A 26,566-nucleotide genomic window follows, 5' to 3' on the forward strand; every position below is an offset into this window, starting at 1 on the left:
GAACACGCTTGGTATAATAAATCCCCTCAATCTACATACTCAGTCACGCTTATCACAAATCACACTGCGCACACTCATCGACACATGTCAGAACTCCTTTACTGAGACTCCAGTGAGAACGAACTGTTGTCTCAGAGAGAGGCACACAGTGAGAGACATTTGAACAAATTGCTGATTTTGTCGCGAAGGTTTGATACCAAGCGAACGCAAAACATTGAGAGAGAGATAGCGAGAGAGAGAGGGAGAGAGAGAGAGAGGTGAGAGAGGGAGCTAAAATAGAGCCTCTATTCACAGCTTCTCCTCATGACTGATGCTGACAGTAGTGAGGCAATCTTTAAACTTTTAAAGGTACAACCTATCAGCTCCTCGTGATGCATTACATGTGAGCGGAGAAAGGCAAAGTCACATGGGACAAGGGAGTAATTGCAGCTTTAATTAAAACCTCCAAATGGAAGAGGCAGAGGACAAAGGATTCTTCCATATATCCTCTTTTTTTTCCCAAGTTGGTTTGACGTCTGACAATAATAAGCTCCCCTGGCTAACCTGTCACAGAGTGCTATGAGGTCACAAGCTGTCAGAGGGTCAGTCGGCGTCTCTGTAATTGAAATGGGCTCGCTGGTTCCTGTGGCCAGTGGTCAGATCCCCAGGGAGCTCTCTCTCTGGACGTACATCATAGGATGACATGCTAATCAGCTCCAGCTCATCACAGCCAATCAATGACACGGCTCCGTGCGCACAGTGTACCTACTCAACGAGCACCCGCCAATTTAGCCACGTCTCACATCAAAGGAGAGGCCAGGGGAGGAAAGTATGATTTTTACCCCATTAAGACCAATTAGCTTAATGACAGAGGCGGTTACCCTAAGCTAGATTATGATTTGGACGGAGATGGAGAGTGACGCAACAGCGAACTGACGTTGTGGTCTAATTACTGACACAAGGTGGACGAAGGTGAAGCTAAAATAAGCAGGTTCACTGACTGTGCAGAAAGTCAACAGTCCTGTAAACAGTTATGGGTTTATTTCTCAATTGGGCCATCCCTTTAAAGAGATGCACAGTATACACTTTACAGCATGTGTCTTCAACAGGGGGCCCTAAGAGTTACTACAGGGCGGGGGGCACCATCTCTTTGTGTGATAGGAACCTTTTTTGGTACATTAACCACTTATTTTGAGGGGAACATTAGCCGAAAATAGCAGATCTACAAGCTCACAACGCCTCGCAGATCTTCGGCAATGAGGTTTGGTGTAGAGGGAAAGAAGAACAGACCAGGCACAGAGTGAAAGGTCAAGTTTACTAAGTATTGACAGTTAAAGTGGTTAAATGTCTGAAAATACACATTAACGTGAATCCAACACAACGCTTGACAGTGCTGTCAAACAAGTCTATATGAAGCTATCTATGAAACCTAGAAAAATGTTTAATCTGAAACAAAATGTTATACAATATGTAGTGGGGGTCCCTCCCTGCTTCATCTTTCTCTCAGCTAGCCTAAGGGGTCCTTGGCCTGAATTTTTTTTGAAGACCCATGCTTTACAGTGTTTTAAGATGCTTTCCATAACAGTATCTATATAACATGTATCAATGGTCATATCGATCCCCTCGTACAAAGGTCCTCCTTCCACATGCAGCAGTGGCTTAGCAGTCAGCACAATACACGTTAAAAATCACTAAAGCTAATTAGCACCATTGAGCGGGTGTCTCTCTGCATCTGGCTCGTGTTGGCTTGGCTTTACATTGGTACTGCAGGCCTATCTCTAGAAGAAAGAAAAATTACATCTACCTTTTAATAAAGAGAATGTTGGCTGAATTGACTGTGTATATAATATACGAGTTAATGTACCTCTTAAGAGTGTACAAATGGAAACGATCATTTGCATAAATTAACATTGGTATTTTACTGTGTAGAGCAGTGGTTCCCAACCTGTGGGTCGGGACCCCCAGGGGGTCCCCATATAATTGTTTGGGGGTCCCCAGATGAGAGTGAAGTGACAAAAAAATGTAAAGACCATAACTGCATGAAAAGCAAACTAAGGTGTACAAACTGGTGAAACATTGGCCAAATTGTCAAATAATATAAGGAAGAGGCAAACATTGTGAAAATAGTCGATTTACAAGCTTGTAGATCGGCTATTTTCACAATATGTATCTTGGAACCGAGTCAAACTAAATGTAATGCCTCAACTCCTACAATTCCAAGCACTGTTCAGGGTGGAGGGGTCCCCAGTTACTCCAAATATGACTATGTTGGGGGGTCACGGCCTTAAAAGTTTGGGAACCCTGGGTGTATAGAGGAGAGATAGCCATGCAATCATTATAATTCTGTTTGCGTCTTCACCTCGTCAACCCTGCCTGCAGCATTGTGCCGTTTCACTCCATTCCTGACCCCATCTATTTTCACTTTCATTACAATGCCCCCTCTATTCCCCATGCCCTTTCTCCCTCCAACTACCAATCTTTCTGTTGTCTTTCTGTCAATATTTTTCTCTAACACTCCATTTCAGCAATCTCCATCCCCACCCGATCCCTCAACCACTCGCTCCTCTCTCTCTCTCTCTCTCTCTCTCTCTCCCTGCTATGAGATGAGTGAAGGCTTTGGCTCTCCAGTAGAGATGTATCGATACCATGTCTTCCTTCCCGATACCGATTCCGATACCCATAACTTGCGTATCGGTCGATACCGAGTACCGATCCGATACCAGTGTGTAATTTAAACACATCTAGAGGACAGTGGTTCACAAAGTGGGGTCCATGGACCATCTGGGTTCTTTGGGGGGTTCCAAATGGACCCTTACAGGTCTGTAACTCTGAGAGTGTAGAAACGGAACCAAATGGACCCATTTGTACACTCTCAGAGTTATGGGGGTCCTTAAGATTAAAAGGTTTCAGAACCACTGATGTAGGAATAGATTTAAATTCCATTAATAATTGTTAAAGTGTAGCTACAAGTTAGTACAATTATAATGTAAATATTAAAAAAAAAGCATTCAAAATATGACTGTAAATGAAATATCATCATGTGATAAATAACGTGGTATCGGAATGACAGACTGGCATATTCGCCGATACCGATACCAGCATTTTAGGCAGTATCGGCAGCTTTTCCGATACTGGTATTGGTTTCAGAACAACTCTACTTTCCAGTCCATTAGGCTTGTCCTCAGGAAGCACAAGACATCTGTGTTGCATACTGTATGTAACTGATGACCTGAACCACACAGTCAGCCACACATGTAAACATTACCTGCCAACAGCTGAGAGCCAATGGCAACGTGCCAATTTGCACACTTGGAAAATCTGACGGAATACCATGACATTAACCCATTCAATCCAGGAACGCATCTCTGTCATTTTAGATCTATTTGGCTATTCATAAATAGCAGATCTACAAGCTCATAGCGCTGCACTCGTGCCATGCTATGAGCTTGTAGATCTCCTATTTTTGAGGAAGAAAAACGTGAAAATGTGTGCAAATCTTTGAATATATATTTTTTAAAGCAAACATTTGTAACTCAATTCTTTGCTTCTGGGGGGTCCCTGGCACAAAATATTGTACACATGTTTGCTTTAAAAAATATATATTAAAAGATTTGCACATAATTTCACGATTTAAACAAAATCACACCCTGTGTGAAGGAAGCGGTGCCTTTGGGGCGGGGCTTAACTCATTTCAGTTCGTCCCTATTGGTGGTCTGAGTCCACTTACCAAATTTTTACTTGGTAGCATGCTGCAAACTGGAATGATGGCTGTTTAAAGCCCAGCCAATGGGCAGACAGAGGGGCCGGGGCTTAAGTAATTACAGTTCGTCCCTATTTGGTGGTTTTAGTCCATGTACAACATTTGTACTCCCTAGCATGCTGTGAACTTGAGTTATGCCTGTTTAAAGGCCAGCCAATGGGAAGACAGAGGGGGCGGGGCTTCAGCAATTCATGCTCGTCCCTATTGGTGGTCTAAGTCCACATACCAAATTTGGACTTGGTGGCATGCTGCAAACTGGAGTTATAGCTGTTTAAAATCCTGTGCTCATCCCGTGCTTGGGGGTCCCTGGACCCCTCTTTGATAACTTCAGCAATTCATGCTTGTCCCTATTGGTGGTCTAAGTCCACATACCATATTTGGACTTGGTGGCATGCTGCAAACTGGAGTTATAGCTGTTTGAAATCCCGTGCTCATCCCGTGCTTCCACGGACGGACGGACATAACATACGCTGGGGGTCCCTGGACTCCTCTTTGATAACTTCAGCAATTCATGCTCGTCCCTATTGGTGTTCTAAGTCCATATGCCATATTTGGACTTGGTGGCATGCTGCAAACTTGAGTTATAGCTGTTTGAAATCCCATGCTCATCCCGTGCTTCCACGGACGGACAAACATAACATACGCTGGGGGTCCCTGGACCCCTCTTTGCTAACTTCAGCAATTCATGCTCGTCCCTATTGGTGGTCTAAGTCCACATACCATATTTGGACTTGGTGGCATGCTGCAAACTGGAGTTATAGCTGTTTAAAATCCCGTGCTCATCCCGTGCTTGGGGGTCCCTGGACCCCTCTTTGATAACTTCAGCAATTCATGCTCGTCCCTATTGGTGGTCTAAGTCCACATACCATATTTGGACTTGGTGGCATGCTGCAAACTGGAGTTATAGCTGTTTGAAATCCCGTGCTCATCCCGTGCTTCCACGGACGGACGGACATAACATACGCTGGGGGTCCCTGGACTCCTCTTTGATAACTTTAGCAATTCATGCTCGTCCCTATTGGTGGTCTAAGTCCATATGCCATATTTGGACTTGGTGGCATGCTGCAAACTTGAGTTATAGCTGTTTGAAATCCCGTGCTCATCCCGTGCTTCCACGGACGGACAAACATAACATACGCTGGGGGTCCCTGGACCCCTCTTTGCTAACTTCAGCAATTCATGCTCGTCCCTATATGGTGGTCTAAGTCCACGCTATGAGCTTGTATACATTTAAGACTGCTAAGTTCTGATAAAACGGTACAGTCTCGTGTGTGTGCGACTGTGCGTGTGTGTTCGTTCAAAACTGTCCAGAAAAAACATCCATCAGGAGACCACAAGGGGAGATAAATGCACATTTCCATAGAAAGGAGTCATTCACAGCCGCCGTTTTTCCTTTTTCTCTTTTGTACATATATAGTGTTTTGTATTTGTTGATGACATGTATTATTGTGTTGTTTTTTTGCTATGCTATGTTGATGAATTGAATACATAGGACCACAATGGAAACAAGTCCCCAGGATCTTTTTGTGTTATCCTTTTAGCCTTAATGTCTGACTGTACCTTGTGCGGTTTACATTTCTGACTAATAAAGTATTCAATCAAACAATCAAAAACCTCACCCACAAGCACATGCTCTTCCTAGTTTCTTTGAAGCAATACTGTGCACACTTCTTATGTGACGATTTACGCTGTCATGTGTTGACTATAGGGTTCACTCCATTTACTCTGATTTCGCGCTTGCAAGTAGCTCTGGATAAAAGCGTCGAGCTAAATGCCTACATTGTGAAATTGTAAATCAAATGGCCTCATTATTATGTCATTGAATTAGCCACAGCTGTCGTCAACCATGGAGCCTTTTAACTATGACATGTCTGTGTTAAAAGGCTCCATTATTATAACAAGAAACTGAGTCACTGTGGTCGGAGACTAACAGTATATCACACAACTAGACTGAAGAATGAAGATGACTCCTTATGCCAAGTCGTGTTCTGCTCTGTTCTGGCTAATAGACTGGCTGACTGCAGCAGGGGCTGAGAATGAGGAAAAAAGAGCTGGGGGTTTGGCGTGACTCATTTTTGGCAGGAACCGACGTTGTTTTGTTTTGTCTTTTGTACTGCCATCTGTCCATCAACGTGCACATCGCTCGGCGAGACACTAAGCAAATTGAATCATCATTTTGCGAACACTGTCTTTTTCATCAAACGGCAGGAAAATGTGGGGACGCACATGACAGCCAAGAACATGAGTTGCGAAGGGCTGCTGCGAGGGGCAAGAGCAACTACCGTTCAACCACACGATGGAGGAATGAGCACTAATGTTGTTCCACTGATTGTGGCTGAGGGACAGGACAGGATAGAGCAAAATAATGTTATTGAGGCCAATCATGAACATTTTTTTTTTCGTTTTCTGAAACACTTATGACGCTATAATATCAGTGGTTCTCAAACTTTTCATGTCAAGGACCCCCAAAATAATATGTATTTTGGTCGCGGACCCCCATCTAAAAATATTTAGTTCCAGGGACCCCCCAGCAAAGATTTGAGTTACATTGTACGCTTAAAACATATATTCAAAAGGTTTGCACAAATGTTCAAGATTTTTCAAAAATAGCAGATCTACAAGCTCATAGCGCGGCACTCGGTGCCGAGCCAAAGTCTAAAATAATGGTTAGAGTGCACGGTTAGAGCGCCGTTTAAAAATGAGTGTTTGTACACAGTATGTGGAGAGATAGAACAAAAGGGTGATGGAGAAAGTGAGGGCATGCATTGGGGGAGGGGTGTACTGTACTGTACTGTATATATGTGGTGGAGTAATGACCCCTCTGGCATGGTGAAAGAGGGATTGGCTGCATGGATTTCAAGGTGACACTGACAGGGTCCTCGGAAAGAAAAAAGAAAAGTGTCTACCCCAGCATTGTGCGTGCCAAACCCCCCCCCCCCCTCTCTCCGATGCATTAGATAAGTGCATCATCCCATCGTTGAGATGGACTCCCAGGCTGTCAATCACGTGACAGGCTCCTGGATGGATGTGGCCGTACGACGGGGCTGATACTTAGAGAATGGCGCTATAGCCTACAACAGAAGTGGTTCTCAAAGGGGTCCTTAATAGATTAATATAGTATAACTGATTTCAGTTTAAGCACTGTAACCTTATTTTATACTTTGGCTATTCGAAAATCTACAAGCTCACAGTGAGCTTGTGGATAAATTACCGCAGACAGGGGCCACAAGTTTTCACTCTCATATTCCCATATCACCACCCACACACACACACACACGCACAAACACACGCAGACACACACACACACACACACACGGTCTGCACTCTATAGTGCATATTACACTGATTTCCATAAACAGCAGCAGTCCCATTTCTTTTGGTATAAATTGCCAAGTTGCAAAACCTGTGAACTAAACCCCTTGACAATCTGAGCTCCACTGTCCTGGGCCGCTCCTTTCACACCCTGCTCCCTCCACAGCACAGCATTGATCGGTGTTGCCAGATTTTGTGAGAGAAATAAGCAACCAGGTCTATGAAAACAAGCCGAAAAGAAGCAACTATAGGCCACAATAAATGTATTTTATTGTAGATCGGCTACTTGAAAATAGCCGATCTACAAGCTCACAACGCGTCGCAATGAGATGCACCGTAGATCTGCTATTTTCAAAATAAATCTAGAAGGAAATGTATTTGGAAAAAACACAAATCTTGTGTGGGGGGTCCCTGGCACAAAATATAATATATATCTGTTTGGGGTCCTGCTGACAAATACATATACATTTTTGGGGTTCTTTGACATGAAAATGTTTGGGAGCCATTGGTTCAAACAACATTTGGAAGCAAGCCCAAAAAACCTCAACCAACCAATATTCACAAGCGACTTTACAGGAAAAACAAGCTCAAAGTAACTTACAATAAGCAGACATGGCAACACTGGCAGTGATATAGCTCTGCCAACATAATAGGCTGATAGCTGACAACAAGGAAGAGGGATACATTATAAAATAGAGACAGAGGGGTGGGGGTCGGCGGGGGGCGTGCTTCGTGCTGTTACTTTGTGCTTGCATCATCAATATTGCGGGGCGGGGGGCTGGTGTATATGAATTAGCAGGACAGTGGATGATTGATGAATGCTGCATGGCTCTCGTGGGGGGAGGGGTGTAAATGTGTCCAGCTGAGCGGCGAGTGGCGGCACGGGACTATTGGATGCATGGCTGCATGGGACTGCACTTCTGTTTTTAGCTGTTTGTTTAAGCCTCATTTGGAAGGGGGGGGGGGGGGGGTTAACAAGACAGTTTATGCACCCAGGGACCTGCAGTTCCGAGCCAGAGCAATGATTTATTAAATGTTAAGTTCAAATGAGCAGTTTGAAGTCTATTTATTCCAGGTTGGCCGAGATGCACAAAAAAAAAACTACAGGAAAAGAAAACAATTTCTAAAATTAACAGAGCAATGTGTGTTATGATAGGATTATACTGTACATCATGTCCCCTAGACTGTTTTTTTGTTGTTTTGTTTTTGTCATGACCTTTTACACAGTCATAAGATAGATGACGGGCCCACTTGGGTCCATTTTACACTCTCAGACTTGAACAGAATGAACAGTGAGGATTTTAACGTATTGGGACAGAGACAGAACAGTGACGCATGTATGCACACATCACACATGATTTATAATAGTTGCGCGACGACGGTGTCTCGCACCGAGAATAGCCGAGCCCCGCACGGCGCACGTCGTGAGCTTGTAGATTTGTATGTCTTCGGTGCAAGACACCATCGCGCCAACTACGAATAAATCAAGTTTACAGTCGTGCCAGCAAGGATTATATATCTACTGACTGACTGCAAGGTTTCACTACTGCACACGCACACACGCACGCACGCACGCACACACACACACACACGCACGCATATAGAATTTCTCACAGGCTCAAGTAGTGTTTTGGTGTTTACCCACAGATCAATATATATTTGAACATAAAACCAGCAGCAGCACCAAAGAGACGTGTGTGTGTAGATCAGTGATGTAAAGGAACTAAGTACATGTACTCAAGTACTGTACTTAAATACACTTTTGACTCTTTTGAAAATAGCCGATCTACAAGATCACAACACGTTGCTTTGTAAGCTTGTAGATCTGCTATTTTCAAAGGATATTTATACATTTGATAAAAACTTGTGAAATGGGACATTCTGCATAATTAGTGCTTTTACATTTGGTACTTGAAACAGACTATTTATACAATAGTGTATTTGATACTTTTACTTAAGTAAAAAATGTGAGCACTTCTTCCATCACTATAATGTAGATTGAGGTGTGTCTAGATTAGAGTAGAGGACAGGTGGTAATATAGTCGCACTCCCACTGTGGAGTCAAGTACGGAGCATAGTGCTAGACAACAGCATCTGTCACACACACACACACACACACACACACACACACACACACACACACACACAATATTGTCCTCTCCACACCCAATCACGATGAGTCATGTGCAGACACTAGAACCCTGAGACCAGTCTGAAATAATATCTGCACTAAATAGCACTAGACTGATTATAGCCATTACTGCATAATTTACCGCTGCAGTATTTGTGTCTGTGTGTGTGAAAGTGCATGTGTGTCCAATGTCCATGCGCACGTGCATCTGTGTGTGTGTGTGTGTGTGTGTGTGTGTGTGTGTGCGTGCGTGCGTGTGTTTTTAGTACTGTTGCCAAACTGTCCTTTGAAGGCTGATCGTTAGTATGCGAATGAGGCTGATGACATTCAAGGGGGATTTATACTTAGCCGATTTACACGCTCACAAAGTGACTCTCATTTGTCATGTTGTGAGCTTATAGATCTGCTATGTTTGACACGCGACACAGCGTGCAATCAAGTACAAATCAGTCATTACTGTAGACATCAGGGCCGCAAGTTTTCACTCTCATATTCCCATATCACTACCCCTCTCTCTCTCTCTCTCTGTCACACACTGCTCAGGCAGACAGACAGACAGACACACCACGGGTGCACAGAAACACACATAAAAGGAAATGTTTGGAGTAGACACTTCTATGAAAGCCATGCACTGAAGTCCCCCACCCATTACATTGAGTTATATTCAACTAAAAACAGAAAGGGAGCCGGCGCTGAAAAGGACATGATGTTATAACGGAGAAATAATAGGACATACTACTTGAATACGGCAGCGGTACACTCAGAGATGCTCTTCTGCATCCGACAGCAGTGAGTGAAGCCATGTTTTGCATCTTCTGGTCTTTCTGTGTAATAAGTCAAGCCTGGCCCAGGTGTTTATTTTCTTTTGCTCAACATAAGCTGTTAACAACTGTTGCCGGTCTCCACTTAAGGCTAAGTAATGGCCATGCAGGGTCACTCACAACATTCAGGCAAGAGGCTGACATGAGCCGCTTGCCCCTGAAGCAGCCCCCCAACCCGACTCCCCTAGCCCCCTCCCCTCCTGCACGCCACAAGAAGAGAGTCACCGTGAGCCTCTTGAGCAACAACTGAGTGACTAACTTCCAGGAAAAGTGCATGATAAGTAAGAAAAATAAAGGAAGTTTATCATTACTCTCTCTAGTCTAGACTTTCCCCACTAATGACCCCTCCATTCTTCTGGATTCCCTCCCTACTTTCCCCTTCCTCTTTGTTCAGTGAGGACATCAGCGGAGCCGGAGAACGGGGAACTTTGGCTAAATAACGGTTCAGGTAACGAAAGTATACCCCTTGAACGAGCACTCATGCACATGTTTTAAAGTGTAGCCTGTATGTCTCTCTCTCTCTCTTTGTGTGTGTGTGTGGCGATAAGCCTGCAAATAAAACTCACCACATCCGACTCCTCACTGCCGGACCGATACATGTCTGCCCTTCCCAGCTCTGCTCCGTTCTTGTCCCGGACCGGGAGAAAGACGGGGGGGAAAAAAAGGAAACAAAAAAGCCCCTCAGCTGCAGCCCATCTCCTCTCCGAGTTCGTACAGGAACCCTTGGCCGCCTGCGAATCCCCCCTTGTCCCGACACGGGGGTGTGGGGGGGGTGGGGGGCGGAAGGAAAAGAGCTCACCCTTTAAGCCCGAGTGAGAGAAAGTTGCCGGAGCTGTAAAGTTAGTTCCTTCTCGGCCCTTCTATGGCCTAATTCGGTCCACACAGCTGAGAGGGCAAGAGGGGAGACAAGCCTCTTTCCCACGCTGGGGGAAGAGCACTCCTTCCAGAACGCCACGACCGTCCTCCAACCCGAAAACAAGGTCCCCCCCCGCCTCCTCCCCTGCCCCTCTCCCCTCCCACATACGCACAAACACACACACACACACACACGCAGACACACACACACACGCAGGCAGACAGACACACACACACAGCCAGTTAGGAAGTAAGTACCTCTGGCCAACAGGGCCGGCCTGAAAAATTCCAGAATGCAGCGAAAGCATCTGGGCCAGCTTTTTTAACGTGTGTCGAGTGTGTGATCTGGGGAGTTTACATGTGTGGCTCTATATGCCTTGAAGAGGTTACACTTTGAGGAGCGGAAGGCTAGAGAGAGAGACTAACTCACTGTAAGTCTCAACACATGTTCCCTGAGACCAAGGAGCGACGTCAGGAAGTAATTATCTTCACCATGTCGACAGAAAATGCCATATTCACCGGCATGATGATCAACAAAGGAGCCCGGAGTCGGAATAAACTCGACCGTTCATTGGTCGACGAAGATTAAGCTTTGCTTTACGGCGCGTGAAGGCAGTATTCAATGTCTGTTTGTTTTTTTGGGCCGAATAATCTGAACAGCGAGACTACAAAAAAAAAGCCTCAACATTTGAATAATAACCCAGTGAAAAGTACAGTGAAAACATGCTGTAAAAACGTCCATCTGGTCAAGTCAATAAAACTCGAGTTATAAGTGGATGTAAGTAATCAAGTGACACAGTACTTTAACCAGTCTTTAGCTTGACAGTAGTCAGGCAGTGCCAATGTCAGGCAGCTGGTACTTGTCTGGAGTCTATACGAGACTGTAGTGGTTACAGTAATGAAGCCCACTCGCTTCAAAGAGAGTCTCGGATGATCCATCTTTTCATAGTTAAGACATCAGAGAACACTGGGGCTGTGATGTGTGCTTTGAAAAACGCAATAATATTGTTCACGTAGCAGAAACAAATGTCAAATATTCTGTTAAAGGAGGGGATACACGACGAGGCGCCGTCAAATAACCTTTGTAAGACTGTCTGTGGCGGCTGCTGCTGAGCACACTGTCACAAGTTTGTCACGAGTGACCAAAATTAAACTATAACTGATCCACTTTACCCTAAATAAAACAAAGCACTGTGACTGAGACCTACAGTAACATAATACAACAATAATGCATGGATGGGTAGTTCTATTCAAGTGTGCAAATAATACGATATTGTTAGGCCAGTCACAATTATTACATAAACACCTAATCTTATTTGAGTGAATCGCAATTATTTTTCATAATAATTTCCATGATGATTTTATATTTATTTATAGGAAATGGCCGATCTACAAGCTCACAACACATCGTTGTCATTTCTTTGTATATTTATGTTTGCCCTGTGTAACTTCAAAGCCTAAAAGACAAACATAAATGTACATTTTATTCATAATGTTCAATGACAGAAACGCAATTACATCATTAATCGCAATTATTTGAGCGACAATTAATGGGCATGTAAAATAATTGTGACAGCCTTAAATATTGCTTGCACAAAAAAACCCAGCTTGAGGCCATGTTCTGCATGGTATTGCACATACTGAAAAAGTGCAGTGTTTACATGGTATTGTACATGGTGATAAAGCAAGGGATTTGCATGTTCCATGCAGAGAAAATATCTGATGGGCTGCCTACTCTAAATCCTAGATTATATTGTGTTTGATCTGAGTTAACTCCTTTCTAAGGATTATGGAGGGCAAGCGCTCGGCACGTGACGAGCTGTAGGATATAGATGTCATTTTTCACCTCGCTGGGACAATGGTCCAGTAAAAAGCACAACAAAAACACCACAAGCAAGTAACATGACCAGTGGTGGAAAAGGTATTACATTTCTTTACTTAAATAAAAGTATCAATACTGCAATGTAGAACACTCTGTTAGTGTAATAGTCCAGTAAAAGTACAAAAATATTGGCATTGAAATATACTTTAAGTGCCAAAAGTAAAATAACTCATTATGCAGAATGTCCCGTTTCACAAGACATCATATGTAAAATGTAATAAAATCTTTTAAAAATAGATCTACAAGCTCTTGTGAGCTTGCAGATCGGCATTTTTTTAGGGCTAAAAGTTTATATAGGGCTGAAGTGGTTAATATATGTCTTGTAATAATAATCAAAATATACAAAGTAACTAATTGTAGTGGGGTAAAAATTACTATATTTGTCTCTGAGATGTAGTGGAGTAGCAGTACAGATAGAGAAAATTGGAAACACTCAAGTAAAGTAAAAGTACCTCAAAATTGTACTCAAGTACAGTACTCGAGTAAATGTACTTACACTGTAGTTTCTTTAGACCACTGAACATGACTGACATCTATTAGCACTCCTTCACGAGATGAAACAACGTGTGCCGGGAAATATGCACGGCAGAAGAAAATCACCCATTCCAGATGGCTAAATCATTTGAGATGTACTATAAATCATGCAGATAATAATTCCAGGCTCCAACCTTTTCCAAAAGCAGCACTGCACTGTGTTGTGTGGTTCTGATGTAACGTTACAGAGGTAACAAAAGGTCAAAGGCACCTGAAGGGGAAAAGCAGACACTAATTATGCTTGTTGTCCCCGAAGCCCTCGGCACGCCGGGTGTGATGGCAGCTGACTAGAAAGTGTGATTCTGGTACCACGGGGCAGCACGCTTACACAACCACCGCTTTACACACAAACAACCGCAAAATGACACAATTTAAGCAATTTAAAGGAAAAATTCGCCCGACGTTATTCTTACCTTTATTATGACGTTATGAATGATATCCTAGGACGAGTGGTGCAGTACAGAAATTCCATAACGTATCCGCCACAGTTAACACATTGAGTGGCAAACACCAGAAATCTCGTGTTTGCAAATACACTCGTCGAGTGCCATAAACGAGAATTCTCGTGTTTGCAAAAAAATTTTTTCCCCCACAAGGGGCGCTCTAACGCAATTTAGGAATCATCCTAGGTCCCTGTAAAATGGAATGGACGGATGTGACAAGGGCCCAAAAAATGTCTCTTCCGTCCGCTCCAATGATAGGATCTTGAGAAAAAGGTCCATATCTCCATATCTTTTTACCGTGCTGAAAACTAGCCATTTTCGACGGGCGATCACTATGCAATGGAGGATCACGTTAGAAATATTATTGTTCCAGTCGTTAGTCGGGACCCTAGGCCTAGACCATCGCGCAGACACCCTTTGTTTACATCCGGGTGCTCGTGGAGGCTTCTACAGCTCTAGACAGATCAGCGTAAACGATAAGAACGCTGGCACTGGATGCACCCTGTTTTAAAAAAACCTCTGGCACTTGATGTGTTAAAAACCCTGGAGAGATCTGATGTTTACAGTGAGAGAACACTATGCAACCTGTTGCTCTTGAATGCGCTCGACCGTGAGCCGCGCTTTGACGACACTTCCGGTCGGGCGCCGGAACCGTCAAACCGTCAAAGCGCGGCTTACGGTTTCTGTACCGTACCACTCGACCTAGGATATCATAACGTCATAATAAAAGGTAAGAATAACGTCGGGCGAAATTCTCCTTTAAGTCAGTGGTTCTCAAACGATTTCACGTCGAGTCCCCCAAAATTGACATGTATTTGGGCACGGACCGCCAGCTGAAAATGTTTTGTGCCAGGGACCCCCCCAGAAGAGAAGATTGTGTAAAAAAAATCCGGACCTCACTTTGAGAACCACTGATTAAAGTAAAAAACAACAAAACCAAGATCATTTTCTACTGTTTCTACAGAAGAGGTAAATGTAGGAACAGAATGTAGGAACAGCATTAGAAAAACAGTGCTCAGAGAACAAACCATGAATGGTTTCAGACCAGTGGTGTAAAGAAACTAAGTACATTTACTGAAGTACTGGAGTGCTTCCATTCGAGGCAAATATAGTACTTTTTACTCCACTACAGTTATTTGACAACTTTAGTTACTTTGAAGATTTTGATTATTATTGAAAAAACATGCATTAACCACTTCAGCCCTATGCATTCTTAGGCTATTTGAAAAAAAGCCGATCTACAAGCTCACAAAGCGTCGCAAAGTTACGCATTGAGTTTGTAGATCTGCTATTTTTAAAGCATTTTTGGAAACTTGTGAAATGCAACATTCTGCAAAATGAGTACTTTTACTTTCAGTGAATATATGTGAATACTTTTGTACTTTTACTCAAGCAAATGTTTTAAATACCGTACTTTTATTTGTAACAGAGTATTTCAACATTGTGGTATTGGTACTTTTACTTGAGTACAAAATGTGAGTACTTCTTCCACCACTGGCTCAGACCAAGTTGTGAACGTTCAGTTGTCTGCAGTCTGCAGAATTGAATGCCGCTGCAGCCTGTGGCTTATTGATCGGTAGACACGCACACAGACTGACGTAAGCAGCCGTTCATTGACAGGAACAAAAGCCCTTTGGAGGATTCTTATACAACTGGATTACAGTGCAGTTACCAGGGCAGGAATTTCATGGAGGCCACGATTACCATGGCTGTCGTTGGCCCTCAGTTTGGCCTTGTGCCCCTCAAAAAATGGCATGCCCTGAGGCCACAGTGGCCTTAATGCCCCAGCTGACTGCACCACTTTCTTCTCTGTCTCTTTCTTGTCAATATGTAGACACCAGTGTCTCTTTCTTGTCATGTAGACACCAGTGTCTCTTTCTTGTCATGTAGACACCAGTGTCTTTTGTTGAGATTCTGAATTCTTAACTCCCCATCTTTAAACCAATCCAGTGACGTTGATTGGTGCAGGGCTGAGCATGGATCAGATTGTAAATACCATAATTTATTTATTTCACTGCAGATAGTCTACATATTACATTTAAAATCATCCTTAACCCTTTTTATTTGATGACCTCCCTGCCCTGGCATTTGGCCTTTGTGCCCTCAAAAAATGGACAACACCAAAGGCCAAGTGGCATTGCCCCTAAAATGACAAATTTCCAGGCCTGGCAGTAACCAATCATGTTTGTTTTTTTGCGTCTTCGATGTCACTTAAAGGACTGAGGCAAAACGATCAACATGTAGGCTACTTTTCACCACATCACAGTGAGGAAGAATTATACTGTATTGTTATTATGGTCGTTTATATCTAACTTCTATATTTATCATCACTTATAGTACTTATAATACATTATGATATAACATATTTTGTAGATTGTAGTAGCCAAGATGTCTCCGCTAGGCCTGATAGCTACAGTATTGTTTTTGTTACAGCATATCTTGTTACGGTTCAGCTTGTCCTTGTAGCAGCTAGAGTATAACTATGATCCGATCCCTGTGCCCGTGGGCAGAACTACCTTTACCAAAGACATGAGTGTTGTACTTCTCCCCATGACATCATATTTAACCCACTAGAATATTGTCTCGATCTCCTCTTGCCTCATCAATTACTGATTGATCCAGAATCCCACGACAACAGCTATTTGCTCATTTACTTGTCCGTCTGCCCGTCTGTCTATGTGAGTGTGCTCTTATCTATCCACACAATGATAAGTACTAAACAATAAAACAAGAGTCTAAAAAAGCCCCACTATAGTGGCCTCTTGAGGCAGTGCTGCGCCTTACACACAGACAGACCAAAGTGGTCTCAAGTGGTATCTGCCATCCTTAATAAGGGCCCCAATGCAATTCTTCCTGTGTTTTACATTGTTTTCTGGACTCAGAGATGATTAAACACTGTGAACATGTGAGATCACTACTAAATGTGCCATTTCTCCAGTTCAGCTGCACAAAAACCCTCCCTGAGCCAAACAGAAAACTGGCAGTGTGAGCGTAATAATCTATCTAGTTGACCTTGACCAATCAGTAAGCGTTTTATGAAGGAGAAACCAACAACCACACAGCCGTTTTGTTGAAAATAGGGTTTCAAAATGTAGGGATTCAGGGTTTAATCACATACTGTATGCATGTTTTAATAGTCACATATCTGCCAAGAAGGCCTATCTCTAATGTTTTATATGCTATTATTTTGTTTATAATCATGCAAGAGCGCTGTAGTAGGCCTGCCCTGTTCTTAATAAGTTGCTTTGCATTTTGCACATGATGAAGCATGCATTGTTCTATATTCAACCCACTGCATTGGCTTAGATACACAATTGCACAGTGGTACCGGTACTTTGAAATAAGTTCAAATAAATAAATATTATGTTAACTTTGATTGATCATTGTCTGAATTACTATATCGTCGGTGTCCAGCCGGGAACAGCTAACTCCATTTTCAGTTTTTTTTTTTTTTTTTCATAAATCAACGCTATTGAACCCCCTTTACATCTGTGTAAAAGGAAAAAAAAAATAACCAATGAAAAGTATTAAAAAGCGCCTCGGACGAAAACTCCCAACTCCATTGGATCCTCAAACTGTCCGTCAAAAACAAACAACTCCCCCCCTCTCGTCTACACAGTGCTGCTTCACAGCATTAGCAGTGCGCGTTGCGCAGTGAACGACGAGGAGGAACACGTAAACAGACTCCCCGTAGTCTGTTAAAACTATGCAGTGTACCTGTTTATCAAACTTAGCACTGACGCTAATGTTATGAAAACAAGTAATTATATTTCTAAAATCTGTGAAGTGTTTAATGAGTTGAGCATTGTGATAAGAAGAAAGACATTCATAGCATTTCTGTCGCGCTAGTGTTCTACCTCTTTGCAGAAGTTATTGTAATATTTAAAGTCCTGTTTATTGTTGTAGGCCTATATAATAAGTGTCATGAAGCATCAGGGCATTAATTCAAACGTTGTTGTGATGCATTGTGAGCTTGGAGATCCATTGTTAGCTTTTGGGAATCTGTACCCTTTTGAAACCTCTCTCTCAGCAGCGAGTGGAGCTACTGTTGTTTGGACACCTAACTCCACTTCAGCTTGATTTCTGCTCGTCAGAAACTTCTAACTCCACTCGCGCTGGGTAAAGTGTTGATTTACCCGCGATTTGGGTAAAGTGTTGATAATATAATGACACATGCAAGTATCTCACAATATATAAAGTCACTATACCAACTTTGATGAGGTAGTATTGCTTTGTTTTAAAAATATAAGGTTTTCTTCATTTTCTGAAAAACGTATATTTTGTTTTTTCGTTTCCTGAACAATGAGCGTTTTGGAGTTAGCAGTTTCTGGCTGGACAGCAGAGATATCTAACTTTGATTGCCTATTCTTTCTCACAATGTGCACTAGCAGCCTTTTGACACCAAAATGAAATCAGTCTTAGCTTAACTCATTCAGTGGCAATGACGTGTAACACGTCCATTTTTCCAAAGCCCAGAGTGCCAATGACGTGTAACACGTCAAAACCGTGTTTTCAGTGTTTACGCTACCTATGAGTGATCCTATGACTTCTGGAGAAGAGTAGATCCGGAAATAATGTGATCACAACAAACCCAGCCCTGTCCGATCTAATGTTACACGATTTAGAAAAATATATATATATATCTTGTTTTTTTCTGCGTTTTTAGCGAGAACAAGCTATATTCAACAGCCAATAATCGGAGGGTCGTGGTGACACAGTTTTTTTCACCCCCGATGGAAGCAGAGACACTCCTCCCTCTTTTGTGTGTCGATCGTCCTAGAGCTAAATATTCTGTGGCTCTTGAAAGGTTAGTAAAAATGCTCAAAAACGCAAGCACTGGTTGACTTAATTCATTCAGCAATTCTGGCACTCAATGAGTTAATATAATGATTTTGAAAACGCCAAATTACTTGATTTAACCAATTTTGTTTGTAAATGCAAGTGAAAAGTACAAATATTGATTACATGAGGCTGTTCTTTTCAGCAGAGATCACAGGCAATTAACTTGGCATTTCATATTCCTCGCAGGCGTCTCAAACTCACAGCTTTTGAGAATGTGCAATTGTTATCGTGTCCATTCTCCTTTGCCTACTAATCAGACCAGGTTTCTGCCTTTGTCGTAAGCCTAGAACCTGTGGATTTGTCCAGTTTTATTCCGCCTGCGTATTCTTGTTTTGACCTCTGCCCGTTACCTGAAATTACTTCTGCTCTTGTCCCTTTCGTTTTGTATATCGGGCTGTTCATTGAGTGATTGTCGGCTTAATGAACCTGGACCTGTCCCATAGAACAGTGGTTCTCAACCTTTTCAGGTCGCAACCCCCCCCCCCCCCCACCCTGACAAGCACTTGGAATTGTAGGAGTTGAGGCATTACATTTTGTTTCACTCGGTTCCAAATATTGTGAAAATAGCAGCTCACAACGCTGTTGTGAACTTGTAGATTTTTTTCATAATTTCTGCCTCTTTCTTATATTATTTGGCCAATGTTTAATCAGTTTTTATAGTATAGTTTGTTGATTACTTTTGATGCAGTAAGGGTATTTTTGCTTTTCTTTCATTATTTTTTATCAGGTAATAAAAAGGTCTTAAAGGTCCTTAAATCGTCACTTCACTGTCATCTGGGAACCCCCCCCCAAAAAAATAGCCGATCTACAAGCTCACAGAGCCTCACAGCGTGACGGGTTGTGACCTTGTATATTGGCCATTTTTGGCATTACGACTCCATTACGGCCCGCCAAAATACATTTTAGTCAACTACATCAATTGGATTTAAAACTAAAACATTTCAGATTATACAAATTTGACTTAAACTAAAAGGAATTTTATTCAAAAGACTAAATAAATATTTGCTGTCAAAATCAACACTGCAAGGACAGACAAATTTGATAGCTATGTATTTGGCTGCGGACCCCCATCTGAAAATATGTCGTGCCAGGGACACCAATAAGAGATCAAATCAAGATCACAAACAATATGATCAACACTGTGACAGCGGAAACATGGACACAGAGTTAATAGATTGATTCAGAGCCCAAACGTCAACGGCATAAACAATATAACAAGGTTTGTCAGTGTTTGGTTTTCTGTCAAATCCACCATTACAAAACTCCCCTCTGCCCAAATAAATGCTTAGATCTCGGAGATACAGTACGTCTGTGGTACTCCTCCAGGTTTAGCCCTGCCAAGAATCCTATTAATCCATTCAATCCGGGAATGCATCAATGTCACTTTAGATTTCTTTGGCTATTCAAAAATAGCAGATATACAAGCTCACAAGCTTGTAGATCTGCTATAAATCTTTGAATATATATTTTTTACATTTGTAACTCAAATCTTTGCTTCTGGGGGGTCCCTGGAACAAAATATTTTACAAATGTTCGCTTAAAAAATATATATATATATTCAAAGATTTGCTCAAATGTTCAAGTTTTTTCAAAAATAGCAGATCTACAAGCTCATAGCGCGGCTACGAGCTTGTAGATCTGCTATTTTTGAATAGCCAAAGAAATCTAAAATGACAGAGAGGTTCGATTCCAGGCCAGGCCAGCATATGTGTCGATGAAATGAAATTTGTCCCTGAGCAAGACTCTTAACCCCTAATTGCTCACAGGTTCTCATTGGAAACAAGACCGCAAGGACTTTCATGAACGACCTGTTAAAAGGAATTATCCTTATCCTAGATGCGTTCAATCCCAGATTGAATGGGTTAAACAAACTAAGCCTGTATTATCCCCCACATGTCCACTGTACTTTCATCATTACACAGGTGCTGCACAAACAAAAAAAGCTGAAACTGTGATAGAAGACAAAACATATAATTGCTACAAAAGGCCGTCCTTCATGCTCACCACTTCAATTATAGGATAACAGGCTCATGGCGATGTATGGTAACATGCCTGTATAATTGCATAACAACAAAGTGCAACCACTTTGAGCATTGAAACACCAGGCTACACCCAAACATCCACTGTTTGCATTTGAATTAGCCGATACACAAGATTGTAAACAAACGCTTTTCATCTGCCAACTGTTAGAGATTGTAAAGAGAGTTGAGGCCATCCATTACATGAATGCCGTCAATTCTGGGACCGGCTAAAAATGACAATCCAGATGGATTATCGATTCAGTTCACAAATGGAGCGGGATTATTTCATCACACTCTGTCAACATTCTTGGCATCAACGTCGTCAATGCCTTTGAGGCTCAGCTGTTTGACATGATGACATCAGAGGTTTCATCTTTGCCCATATGAAAAGGTAGACCGTTGTTAACCCTGCGGGGGGCAAAATACAGCTTCGGCTTCACCCAGCTGATGGCTGCTGAGACGGTCATGATGAGCGCTCAGGGAGGTGAACCGGTAACGTTCCGATTACCAGACGGCCTCTCTACACCAGTGGTTCTCAAAGTCGGGTCCGGGGACCCCCAGGGGTCCTTGAAGGGGTTCCAGGGCGTCCCCCGGCAAAATGTGTTACCAGGGCTATTTAAAAATAGTAGATATAGAAGCTCACAGCGTGCTGCGTTGAGTGCTTGTATGGCTGCTATTCTTTTTACATTTTTGAAAAATCTTGAAAGTGTTTGAAAAATGTTGACTAATTTCTCTTCTGGGGGGTCCCAGACACAAAACATTCTTGCGACCAAATGTATATCAATTTGGGCGTCCTTGACACAAAAAAGCTTGAGAACTACTGCTCCACACACTAAGCTATTGCATGGCCGCCCTGCCAACATTTAAAAAGAAAATGAAGATGAACTATAAGTCGTCTTACGTAAAAAACGATGCAGTGCAGCACACTGAGAACTGAGAGTTCTCAGTGTGGCCCCCCTCTGTGATTCTGATCCGCCTCTAATGAACCCCCCAGGGGGCACCAGGCCAGCATCTGACTGGGGTTACCTAGCTACTGCACACAGTGCACAGGCCAGGCCACCGAGGCCTCAGGGCCCACTCTAATTACACAGAGAGAGAGAGGGGGGAGAGAGGGGGAGAGAGAGAGATAGAGATAAGAGAGATATATATATATATAAGAGAGAGTGTGTGTGTGTGTGTGTGTGTGTGTGTGTGTGTGTGTGTGTGTGTGTGTGTGTGTGTGTGTGTGTGTGTGTGTGTGTGTGTGTGTGGGGGGGGGGGGGGGGGTGTTAAGCATCTGTCATTTTTTTATTTTAACCACTTTAACCATTATTTTATAATTTGGCTATTCCAAAATCGCAGATATAGAACTCTGTGCCGCGCTATGAGCTTGTATATCTGCTATTTTTGAAAAATCAAGAAAATGTGTGCAAATCTTTGAATAAATATATATTTTTAGGCAAACATTTGTAACTCAAATTTTTGCTTCAGGGGGGTCCCTGGAACTAAATATTTTGGGTGGTCCTTGACATGAAAAAGTTAGAGAACCACTGATATAGCAACAACCTTAGGTCTAAATCGGTTAACAGTGTGAAAGAGGCAGAGAGAGAGATAGTTAGAAATAAAGGTGATGGAGAGACAGACAGGGCTGTCAAGATTATGACATCTTACATGACGATTAATTTGTCACACAAATAATTGCGATTAACAATTTAATTGGAACATGAATAAAATGGGCTTTGAGGTTTCACAGGGTAGATATGACTAATAACTTAAATATACAAAGAAAATAATGATATATTTAATAACTTTACTTTCCAAAAAACATTATCGCGATTATCTCTAATAATTGCGATTAGGCGATTATGTAATAAAGACAGAAAGTAAGGGAGGCAAGTGTGTTTGAGAGAGGGAGGGAGAGAGAAATGGGATGTGGTAAAAGAGAGTGAGAAAGAGAGAAGGAGAGACAGCATGAGAGATGAGAGGAGGAGAGAGGGCGAGGAAGAGGAGAGAGTATGATGAGACAAACAGTACGAGAAGGAAAGCGAGATATGGGAGTGAGAACTAGCAATGAAGCACTTTATTCAGTAGGTGGAATAAAAAAACTAATAAAAATAGTTGTTGCTTTTGCACATGAAGCCTATTGCTACTTTGCAAACTTTTTTGTTTTTAGTTTATTGTATGGTAGTCAAATGCGGATAGTCTGCACTGCGGATTCTATGTCTCACTTTCCTCCTCTTTTAAGCTCTGTACAGTATATATATACATCCCAATTCCAATGCAGTTTCACTGAATAAACATGAACCTTGAAACCGAGTGAAGGAGAATGAGAATATAAAGTGCAGTATAAGAGAGTGAGAAAGAGAGAAAGAGAGAGCGCAAGAGAGAAAGAGAGAGCGAGAGAATTTGAATTTAAAATGCCTTTATAAACTTACTATAGGATACAATTCAGCAAAAAAAAAAGACTACTGTGCCTGACATTAACCCCAAAATAGATTTTCAATTACATGAAATCCAGAGAAAACGAAGAGAGAGAGAGAGAAAGAGAGAGGGAGGGAGAGAGAGAAGCCCCAGCTGTTCATTATGCCCCGCCTCTCTGTGCCACTACAGAGTTGTGCTGCTGTTCAGTCTGCTCCACCAATGGCCATCCAGCAACCCTGTGTGAGCCTGGACCCAGAATAGCTCTAAACCTACACTGACGCACAAATCGTGAAAATCAATCACGATACAACACTCTGTGCTGTAAATGAAGTCTCTGAACTAACCCTATACCTCAAAACAGAAGTCTCTGAACTAACCCTATACTGTACTTCAAAACAGAAGTCTCTGAACTAACCCTATACCTCAAAACATTAGTCTCTGAACTATCCCTATACCTCAATATAGAAGTCTCTGAACTAACCCTATACCTCAATATAGAAGTCTCTGAACTAACCCTATATCTAGAAGTATCTAAACTAACCCTATACTTGAAGATAGAAGGCTCTGAACTTACCCTATACTTGAATATAGAATTCTCTGAACTAACCCTAAACCTCAATATAGAAGTCCTATACTTCAAAATATACAGGACAGCCAGTCAATTTGGGAATCAGTAGTAACAAGCAGTGTTCGGAAACTGACTGGCGTGAATTATAGCTGTGTGCCTGTGATGCTCAGTACTGCTCACTTTCTGCAGTTTCTACTGTGAACTTCTAGTGAATTTAAGACTGAAAGCAACAAAAAAAAGTTTTTAAAAAAAGAGGTAAATGCATTCAGTCAGTCTTTTTCTGGGTAGATAACGCCGGTAACGTCGCATTGGAGCAGTATATTCATTAACCTTATTTCTGGATAGTCAATATTGTTATTGACTATTAGAAATACAAGATTCTGTTACAATTATCCACATGTTGACAAACATACATAGACATACAGTAGCTAATGTCACTTTATGTACAGTATATATGTATTTTATAAACATTCAAACATCGTGATCTGGTCTATAGGCAATGCAGTGCTTCAGCACTGCACCACGATGTGTGAGTGCCAACAAAAACTTTGTTTTTAATATTTATGACCATTCTTACTTAGGTGGCAGAAGTCAACACAGTGTGAACAGCTCCACTTAAACCCAATATATTGTTTTGAGTATTGAGTCCCAGGGCCCAAGAGTTCAAAACTTTTAATCCCTATATCCAAGTGGATCAGATTTGGATTTGGGGTGTTAAATATATAATTTGATTAATCAAATGTATATATTTCTTATTGAAATAATGTTTGCTGAGATAACTGAATGATCACACATCAGATATCAAACGTATTAAACGTTTCAATTGCCAAAGCAAGTGTCAAAACATAAAAACAATTTAAGAAAAAAATGTGGAAGGTATGTACAGTTGGAGGGGCTACAGCATTGTGTTAAACAGAGCTATGTATGTCACATTGCAACATTATATACATGTTATATAACAGGGTATAAAGCTTTTTGAAACAAACAACAGCCATCTTTTGCAGTCACTTTTGGAACAACTACCCAAAATCCAAATCTGATCCACTCGGATATAGGGATTAAAAGTTGTGAACTCTTGGGCCCTGGGGATCTATACTAGACCCTCCTTTTTGCCCTCTACACCAAATCTCTTTGCCGAAAATAGCCAATCTACAAGCTCACACAACTCGTTGTGAGCTTGTAGATTGGCTATTTTCAAAAGAACGTTCCCCCCAGAATAGGGACACTCGGGTTAATGTAGTTAACCCTCTGATAACGGAAACCAAGAGCTTACCTTTTCCACGCGGTGCTTGGTCTGCCTGTGGTTAGGAGCCCTGTCAAGCATACCCATGGGAATTAAGATCATGGAAATGAAGAGCTGCTGGTGGACAACCAGTAGATGGTCGTAAACAAAACAAAATAAAACAGATCACTTCCTCATCAACAGTGGTGTCTGTGTGCAACTGTTCTCCTCTGCAGAGTGGTAGTGAGTGTACGCGTGTGTGTGTGTGTGTGTGTGTGTGTGTGTGTGTGTGTGTGTGTGTGTGTGTTTGCTAAGCGCTCGCTAAGTCGCTTCACGCTCACTGAGCGCATCAACACATCGACTGTCCCAAGTGGACTAGATGGGGGGAAAAAAACACTCTGGCTGTGGGGATGGGGATTGTTGTGACCAATAAGGGTCAAGCAGTGATAGAACACAACACACTCCCTGTATGTAAAACGCACTTTCATTCACACGTCTCTCATAACACACAGAGGCATAGGTAGATTCAACGTGCACACGTGCACACACGCACAACATGACTGATGGTTAGAGGACGGAGCCATGGCACTGTCATCAGTACTTAGCAGAATCAATGACTATGTGTTTGAGATCAACACACACACACACACACCAACATGTCGTGAACTTTTCACTAACACACACACACACACACACACACACACACACACACACACACACACACACACACACACACACACACACACACACACACACACACACACACACACACACACACACACACGCGTGCGCACAGTATGTTCACTCAAGTGCACACGCACACACGCATAGTACAGTACACAGACACACATATTACTGGCCGCCACTGTTCTTAATAGTTAGGATGGGTAATGCAAGGAACAAATTATACGTGTGTGAAAATGTACTGTAGCCCAACGACTAAAGGGGACACAATTGTTATAGAGCAGTGGGTTTCAAACTTTTGGTGTCCAGGGCTCACCAATCGGCAAATCTCAAGGCATACCTGTATTCATAGCGAAATAGTAGCTCTACAATCTCACAATGCCTCGCATTGCCATATACTGTGAGCTTGTAGATCGGCTATTTTTGCTACTTTTGAAAATGTGTGAAAACAAACCTAAAAAGTATACATTGCAATGATAATGTGGTTGTCAGAAAAAATCCCAAAGCCCACCTGGACTCACTGCACACTGTTTTGAGAACCACTGGTATTATAGACAAAGAGAGATACGGTCTAGCACTATGCACAATACACGTAACACCAACAGGGGTGATTGCTACGTGTCCATTTGATCCCTTGACTCTCTTTGTAATGATTGCTTCTCTCCTCTCGGTTAAGGAGATTTAAATCAGCTAGGGTCTTTCGACCAATCCGGGATTTGCGGAGAAAGAAACAATTGCCGGCAAGTCTTGCCTGAGAATCACTGTCAGTGTTGGCTGTCCAAAACTACTTCACAAAAAAACGTTATTTCTTTATAACCTACAGCACTGCAATGTAAGTACAGATTAATACCATTTAATGCAATGTACTGTGTATCGATCATCTCCCTCATACATAATGTATTTGAAAAGTTCTCACAAAGAAGTTCACTTGCCAATACCTTGCCGTGGGTTATAGATTATTAAACCCACTTTTAAGTGTTACCAACTATACTTTATAACCTGGAATGGCTCTGCTGTGCTGGTCCAAGTCTAAAGGCATACTCTAAGGAGTCCTTTCACAAACAGGACACCTGCTATTCAATCACTCAGTCTATGCTGTCTTCAGTACCCAG

The 26,566-nt window shown here is 42.2% G+C and overlaps 1 protein-coding gene across 3 annotated transcripts in view; it reads right to left on the reverse strand.

Annotated features, from left to right (window-relative positions):
* The window catches only part of cacnb2a (calcium channel, voltage-dependent, beta 2a), a 117,733-nt gene that overhangs the window by 44,258 nt on the left and 46,909 nt on the right, over positions 1–26,566 (reverse strand). The window contains exon 1 of one of the 3 annotated variants that reach the window (XM_084049002.1): positions 10,570–10,951. The exons of the other annotated variants lie outside the window; for them this stretch is intronic. Coding sequence (XP_083905128.1) covers positions 10,570–10,602 — 33 coding nt within the window. The 5' untranslated portion in view covers positions 10,603–10,951. Of the gene's footprint in view, positions 1–10,569; positions 10,952–26,566 lie in introns of those variants that run through there. 3 annotated transcript variants of the gene reach the window in all.

This window comes from Gymnoscopelus microlampas, assembly GCF_963454915.1.
Source record: "Gymnoscopelus microlampas genome assembly, chromosome: 22".
NCBI lineage: Eukaryota > Metazoa > Chordata > Actinopteri > Myctophiformes > Myctophidae > Gymnoscopelus > Gymnoscopelus microlampas.